The sequence below is a fragment of the Primulina tabacum genome, chromosome 4 (assembly GCF_025594145.1).
Source record: "Primulina tabacum isolate GXHZ01 chromosome 4, ASM2559414v2, whole genome shotgun sequence".
NCBI classification, from domain to species: Eukaryota; Viridiplantae; Streptophyta; class Magnoliopsida; order Lamiales; family Gesneriaceae; genus Primulina; species Primulina tabacum.
The window spans coordinates 3054205-3061513 of record NC_134553.1 but is presented as its reverse complement, the minus strand read 5'-3'; the positions used below and the strand labels follow the sequence as shown (position 1 = coordinate 3061513).

General features: G+C 36.4%; 2 protein-coding genes across 3 annotated transcripts; both read right to left on the bottom strand.

Moving 5' to 3' along the window:
• Positions 1-1115: 1115 nt before the first annotated feature.
• LOC142541425 (protein LURP-one-related 5-like) lies at positions 1116-3180 on the bottom strand. Of its 2 annotated transcripts, none has more exons than XM_075647959.1 (2): positions 2832-3180; positions 1116-1700 (listed from the first exon to the last, which is right to left on the bottom strand). In XM_075647959.1, the coding sequence occupies exons 1-2, from the start codon at positions 3063-3065 to the stop codon at positions 1284-1286; spliced, it is 651 nt and encodes a 216-aa protein (XP_075504074.1). In that variant the 5' UTR covers positions 3066-3180; the 3' UTR covers positions 1116-1283. The 2 variants fall into 2 exon arrangements, with proteins under 2 accessions (XP_075504074.1, XP_075504075.1); XM_075647960.1 differs by having other exon boundaries at positions 1116-1697.
• Positions 3181-5060: 1880 nt separating this feature from the next.
• Positions 5061-7015, bottom strand: LOC142541424 (phosphatidylcholine:diacylglycerol cholinephosphotransferase 1-like). The gene is made up of 3 exons (XM_075647958.1): positions 6530-7015; positions 5850-5987; positions 5061-5472 (listed from the first exon to the last, which is right to left on the bottom strand). The coding sequence occupies exons 1-3, from the start codon at positions 6932-6934 to the stop codon at positions 5173-5175; spliced, it is 843 nt and encodes a 280-aa protein (XP_075504073.1). The 5' UTR covers positions 6935-7015; the 3' UTR covers positions 5061-5172.
• Between the last annotated feature and the right edge of the window lie 294 nt (positions 7016-7309).

The following is a 7309-nucleotide window of genomic DNA, read 5'->3' as shown; positions in this document are numbered from 1 at the left end:
ACTGTCCGTAAAAGCTAAATGTCGATGTGGAGGAACGAGAAATATCGAGTATGAAGGGGTGCTGTATGGAGCAAGAAGTGTCAGTGACCGGTGATCCTTGAACATTAAACTTTCTTTTTGCTTTTTATTGCAGCTGAATGACCTCTCATCTCTCATGTACATAAACTTTACATGCATACCCGTGGTGTTTTTGGTGTCTCTCTTTTTATTCCATAATTAAAATGCTGCTCTCACTGTCTATTTTAGTGTGTTGATCATTTGCTTTTTTCAATTTCTTTTAACGTAATATTTTGTTATCTGTCATGCCATTCCCACTAATCATGGTATGAAAAGTTGAATTGTTACTGCTTTGGCTTAACTGATTTCTAAAATAACCTTTATTTAGTCAGTAATGCAATATAATTGACTTTGATATTTAAAAACAATTACCTTTTATGCACATATTTAAGCAAGACATATAACATGGGTATTGCTGGACAACTTATGATGCATCACTTGGTGAATATATAGTATATGTAAGCAGCCATCCCTTCTTCTTTCTCTGTGTTTTCAGTTCACCACCAGCTCCTTCTTCTTAGTTCTTAACTCTATTTTGGTGCAAATGACAAATAGACAATTAATGAAATAATACCCAATTGAATCTTGAGAATGTTCTTGCATTTGAATTCAACACAAGGTTTTACAAATCACAAACCCAATTGAAATTTTTGGACAGAAATAGCGATGTAACTGACTAGACAAAACAAGACAAGACACACTTTAAATTATATATTTTTTAGTTTTATACAACGAGGTTTACCAAACCAAACATCTCAAGCTCTTTTATGTTAGTTTATGTCTGTACAAAAACCGAAAATCCGACTCCGACCTTAGTAGAGTAATTAATTGGACATGTTTTTGCTGGAGTCCAGGATAAAAATTATCGTTTTAACTAATAAATTTCCCCTGTTTTCCAGAGATCATCTTCCATAAATTACCACATGTTGCTATTTCCAGTTTGCATGAGTTGGAGACTTGGAGTTGTTGGATCTGTCGAACTCAGTGTGGATTTCACATTCTTTATTTATTTAATTTCAACATATTTAAAAGTAAATATGTTGGGAAAAAACATTAAATTATAAATAAAATCACTCGATAACATAATTAGCATCTCCATGTATACATTTTTATCTTTCATTATTTTTAAAAATATTCGATACATATTACTTGAAACCTTTTTCATCCGAACAAAGTACCACCATGACCATCGTACATGCATAACAAAAAAACTATGATTTCTTAATTTAAGAAGAAATTCTGAAATGGTCCTTCATTGCATCCACACCCGCTCTCCTGGCCGCTTCATACTCATCGTCCCCTTGAATCTGGTCCAATACCAGAACCAACCCCATTACGAACGCCACATCTACTCCTGCCTTTAGAGACAGCCAAAAAACTTCTTTGCCAAGTACCACACTGGAGGAAGCGTCGACCTTCCGCCGGATCTCCGCCATCGCCTTCTTGTCGGCGCCTAGTACAGTGCAGCTGCGGCCGGCGAAGGACCCGACTATCTGGTACTCCTCGCCTACCTTGTTGTACATTTCAACAGTTGTGCTAGAATGCCCCAGTATGGAGGATTTTCGGACGCTAAACAGCGGCTTTTGGCCGTCGGTTCTCTCGCCGGTGAAGCCGTCCCACCTGTGATGCAGACTCGGCCTCTGCTATGGCCGTAAAAAGGGTTTTCAATCGAGTAGGTATGCTAATGAATACACAGAATATATAATGTGATATTGACTGAATGCTTCGAGGAAGACATTGGCACATGTAATACAACAGTCATACATGCCTAAGACGCTTTAGTGGGTATAATTTAGGGGTCCCTATTTACAAATTATTGCATAAATTTTTGTAGGGAAATAAACACCAAATAAAAATAAAATATTGACAAGATTAGAAGTAAAGTTGATTTCGTTAAAGATTCCCCTCTTAGTTCGATCGGTAGGTCTCTTATGAAACGATTTCACGAATCTTTATCTGTGAGACAGGTCAACTATATCGATATTTACAATAAAAAGTAACACTTTTTCATGCATGACCCAAATAAGAGAACTGTCTCATAAAATATGACATGTTAGATCGTCTCACATAAACAAAATATTGAGAGGTTCATATATGAACTTGGACATTCTTCGCTCTTTGAGGTAATTTTTGGGATTAAATTAAAGCTAAGTCTCAATCTTAACAATTTACAAGCAATATGAAGAGCGGAGGCACATATATTTATTTTTGTATGTTTTAGTTTTTTGTCAATTTGATATTAGTTGGGTGATCCAATTTAAAAATTTAAAGAATCCGTGTAGGTTTCGTTTATCTTCTCTGTTTCGTTTCTCTCCGAGATTGAACAAATAAAAAAGCTTAATTTATTCAAAGTGTCAAAATTTTTGTCATAAGATAGAACCACCTCCCCGGAGATCACGGTCGAAGGTGGGCGCCGATTACAGTCCAAATTGAGGCTCGGATTCGTGCTGGTAGATTCAAAGCTAAACTTGACAATCAATCTCCTAAACTACATATTTTCTTGAATTTATTAAAACAGTAAATGTGAGCATTAACTCATAATATAGTGTTATAATTAGTATATTTTCTGAAATTTATGTCCCTATTTTTTAAAAGATATCTTACTTGTTGGCAAATTCTGTATCCTACAAAACTAAATACGTTTTTTGTATCAGATTTAGGTTGGTTTCATAGCGGTTACGATTGTGAATCTGCGATACGCATACATACAAACAGCAGAAGGAAACGTCGAGAAAAAAAAATCTTCATATTAGTTAACTGATACACACGGCTACCTTGCGGCGGACGGTGAGAAGGCATCTCCCGTCGGCGTCCATGAGCACCACTTCACCCGTACTCTTCGCTCCCGGACCATACGAATCCACCCGGAACACCAGCTTCCCTTTAGCATCATACGCACAGAACCCATCTCCCGCGAAGAAATTGGACGTTTTCAGCACCGTGAAGTGCGTTTCCTCTCCAAATACGAATCCAGAACTCGCCCCATGATCATGACTCTCCATTTTCATTCGTGTTGTTGAAGAATAAGAAAAAAGAGGCGATCAATACGTTGTGTGTGTGTGTGTTTATATGATGAATGGGAGAGGGAAGCAATGTTTCCAGAAAAGGAAATCCAGCGTGCAGAAGAATATATAGAATGAAGGGATTGAAATTTCTTGGGACTATTCAAGTATTTATGTCACACGTGGCTCGTATTTATAATTAACTAATTTATTATAGACCAGATGAGTTTTATACTTGGGTGTTATATATATTTAATTAGAAATTAATGCGGCACGTAGATTTCTCTCATCCAACGTACACATTCAACCTATTATTCTTGATTGGTCTTGCATGATGATGATCTATCAAGTATATTGATGTTAGGAGGAATCGGGTCATTCTTAAACTCATGCGAAAAGAGAAAAATTTAATGGGTCTAGATTTCAAGTTACTTTCGCGAAACTGAATAGAGCTCGGATAAAAGTTTATCAAGTTCATATCATCCGACCAGAGTTTATCTCACTTGATCACCAACAAAAATCTTTCCAGATAGGCTTTCTTCCCACTTGGGTCGATCGCAAGGAGATGGTCCCGCAAGTATAGGTCATTGTGCATCGAAATCATTAGCATGCGAATCAGTGCTCATAACGAGACAAAAGCAGTATGGGTTGTCATGCCTACTAACAAAGGACAAGGCATAGGAAGTTGTTAGAGGATTGGGCGTGGACAGATGTAGCACCATAATCGAGATCATCTTCTTTTCTATAAATATTCAGCTTTGCTCATTCTTTTGGGACATGGAGTATTGTATTCTACTGCATTCAATAAATTCTTTCTCACAAATATTGCATTCTACTGCATTCAATAAATTATCACTCTAGTTAGTGAAACTGTACTGACACGAGCGTCGGAATGATCACGCCGAAAACCTTACGACACCTCACTGGCATTTTCTTGTTGAGTGTGCAGATCGTCTGATCCAAGCTCATCCTACCAGGTCAAGGATACTCACAGGCCAAACCAGACTACCCAGTTTCATCTTGTCAGGTCAAGCCAGGGTAGACCAGGCCATCTGGGCTCAACCCACCAGGCCAGATTAGGCCACCCGAGCTCATCCAATCAGGCTTGGTCATGCTCGTTCCATCAAGCCAAAAATCTTCACAGAGAGTACATCTATAAATTGTTCACCCAATCTACTAGAGATTATCATATATCAAATTCATATTTATCGTCCAAATATGGACATTATTATCCACTCGTGTTCATATTGTTCATGCGATGCTGACATTGTAAGTTCATGTATTCAATAACACGTATAGGTAAGTTCATGTATTTCAGTAACACGTATATCTATTTTTATTTTTTTAGTAAAGGAACCCAATAACTAGTCAAGGAAAAACGATCAAGGTAAATTTTCCTTTTAATTGATTTTTTTTATAGAAAAAAATACCCCTTTTTTAAAATATATATAGCTATTTAATTAAAACAAAATATACTATAATTTTTAAACATTTCATAAAGATAAAAAGATTTTATACAGTACTCGGAAAACAAAGGCCATTATTTGTTGTAAAATTAAGCATGTGTACACGACATAAGAAAGGTGGCATCTCTCGATGCTAGGTGGTGTGAATAAGGATTGTCCTGTCTTAATAAGCATCGTTGTCGGGGCAATGAGAATATCTCAAGGTTACTACTAATTGAATGTTTTAATTAATTTAATCGATAATTTGATGGGACATTAATATCCATATCCTATAATTTTTAACTAATTTGATCTATAATTTGATGGGACATTGATATCAATATATATCTTATTAAAGCTATTATCCTTTTTTTTTTTTTTTTGTAAAATTACGCTGCAGTGTTAGATTGTAATTTATCTGTCTTAAGAAGATGTCTTTGTTTGTCAACGCATCATTAATACAGCGGCCAGCATATACAATGACAATTTCATAAAAAAAAAATCATGATGGAATCCATATATATATATATATAATATATATATATGTTAATTTTCGATGCATATTGATTAAATCGCAATGGACAAACTACGAAAAATGTTGATAGAGGATAATTCGAACTCATGACCATTAATTAAATGTAAAAACTAAAGTTACATCGAAAGAATCGTCACTTCGGAGAATCATAAAAGGCACCATTTGCGGCACTATCTTCATATTTCCCTGCCAGCGAATCGAACAATACCGCGGCTCCAACCCCAGCAGCCAAGTCGATCGTGTAGTGGCCTCTGGTAGTCAGGAGCCTCACAACTTGCAAAATGTTAAGGGTGTCAAATAAATAGGCCAGTTCCCATCTTTTCATCCGCTTCATGTCGATAGATGCGATGACTGATGCGGCAACATGACCGGAATAAAACAGGAAAAACGAAACATTGCCCACCGGAAAATCAACCCCCGAGCCCAAGAATTCCTGTCAATGAACAACCCAAGCAACAACATTAGTTTTGCTCGTATATCATATGCATGTAAATGTTTTCCAGCTAGGACTCATAAAATTTTGGTCTCTAAAGTATAAAAACATGCAAATTCACAAAACGTTGATGAAGCACTTCGGAGATGCACGTGAACGATACAAACATAAGAAAAGCTGGACCCTTTAATATTTTACAAGTGGACAATTCATTGTATATATTAAATTTGTGGCGATGAATTAATACCGCATGTACATAAAAATTTTGAACATTATTTTATAAATATTTTCCGATTAAAAGCATTGAATCTCCTTAAATATATGTGTCCATCTTTCTGTGCAAGCTAGTAGAACAGTAGGGGAAACGGACAGAAGACCTGAGGCAAAGGCAGCTGTGTGACATATCCAAGAATTCCTCTACATGTGAACATGAAGAGGGTTGAAATTGTGGCTCTCGTTCGCCCTTCAATCAGCCACGTCCATAGTATGTACCCCGTTTGCATCCCCACAAAAACCTGCTCCGAAGTTCTCAATTATTGACCACAAAAATATGTGTGTCACGACAAGCTAAAACACCAATTGGTCAACAAAAGAAATTATTTTATTAATTCAATCACTAATGAATAATCATATCATATATAATATAAAATGTCTATAATATTTTTATTAAATAATGTCACAGCTCATCGCACGTGAATTGGTAACAAACATGCAGAAACAAACTTGAACGGGTCTCAACATCAAATCTCAAGCTAAATCCACAGTGAAGTAAAATACCAAAACATCTTTTTCTTTGACAGAAGAGCTTGGCATGTGCATTTCATAAATATAATAAGCATAAAGAAACACTCATCGATTAACCGATTTAAAATTGTAACTTTGAGACCATTTTTTGTTATATAAGAATAGGTAAAATAGAACATTTTGACATTCTCACTTTCTAATTTTTTAAAAAAAAAAATCCGAAATTTTAAGTTCAATAACAATATCAATATTAATTGTGTGGCTCCGAAGCTGTTGGACATAAAGAAAGTATACAACATGCACATTAATGTACCGTATTGAGTCCAGCTAAAAGGGTGTTAAGAGCCGGGCGGGCGGCGAGCATCCGGTTGAGGCTCATCGTGGCGGCGAATCCCAAATCGTACGGCGCCGCCATTGACGGAACCATGTGGAGTGTGTACTCCACAAACATGAAGAACAACACAGAGGCGGCCAATGCGCACGGCACGGGATGATGTCGCGTCACTCCACGTACGTCCGCCGCAGACCACTTCAAGAAATGCGCGTTGAATAAGCAGCGCGGCGGTGATATCAATCTCTTCTTCACAATCGGGGGAGAATTATTTGTCTCTTGAGGGTTAGCACCACAGGGGAGGTGGCCGTTTGTGGGTTTTCCTTTAGGAAACAAGCGGCGGCGAGCCGTGATGGTGGCGGTGGCGGTGTTACCGGATATCTGCATGTGAAATGAGGCAGGTATCGAGGCGGAGGTATAAGGTAGATTGTGGTTTGGTGACGTAGAGAGTGCAGCTTATATACTTAGCTTGAAATATTATACCCCACAAACCAGCGATAAAATAATACATACTAACGTACGAATTATATATTTGTATAACATTTTTTTATAGTTTATTTGATTTATATTTATAGATAATCAAAATATAATTATAAAAATTAAAAATTGCACTGCAATTTTGTTATATAAATTAAAAAATAAAATAAAAATAAAAAATACTCAATGAATAATTGAACATTCAACTTGATTCCTAAGAACAAATTTTATCCGTTGAATTACACTGTGACTTACATTAAAGTTTTAATATTTTATTAATATTTA

What these genes read in the sequence shown, in the direction of transcription:
- LOC142541425 (XM_075647959.1), bottom strand. Translation starts at nt 3,065, where the DNA reads ATGAAAATGGAGAGTCATGATCATGGGGCGAGTTCTGGATTCGTATTT. An exon ending in TTCTCACCGTCCGCCGCAAG is followed by an intron (nt 1,701 to 2,831) that starts GTAGCCGTGTGT and finishes TTACGGCCATAG; the next exon opens with CAGAGGCCGAGTCTGCATCA.
- LOC142541424 (XM_075647958.1), bottom strand. Translation starts at nt 6,934, where the DNA reads ATGCAGATATCCGGTAACACCGCCACCGCCACCATCACGGCTCGCCGC. An exon ending in TTTTAGCTGGACTCAATACG is followed by an intron (nt 5,988 to 6,529) that starts GTACATTAATGT and finishes ACTTCGGAGCAG; the next exon opens with GTTTTTGTGGGGATGCAAAC. An exon ending in CACAGCTGCCTTTGCCTCAG is followed by an intron (nt 5,473 to 5,849) that starts GTCTTCTGTCCG and finishes GTTCATTGACAG; the next exon opens with GAATTCTTGGGCTCGGGGGT.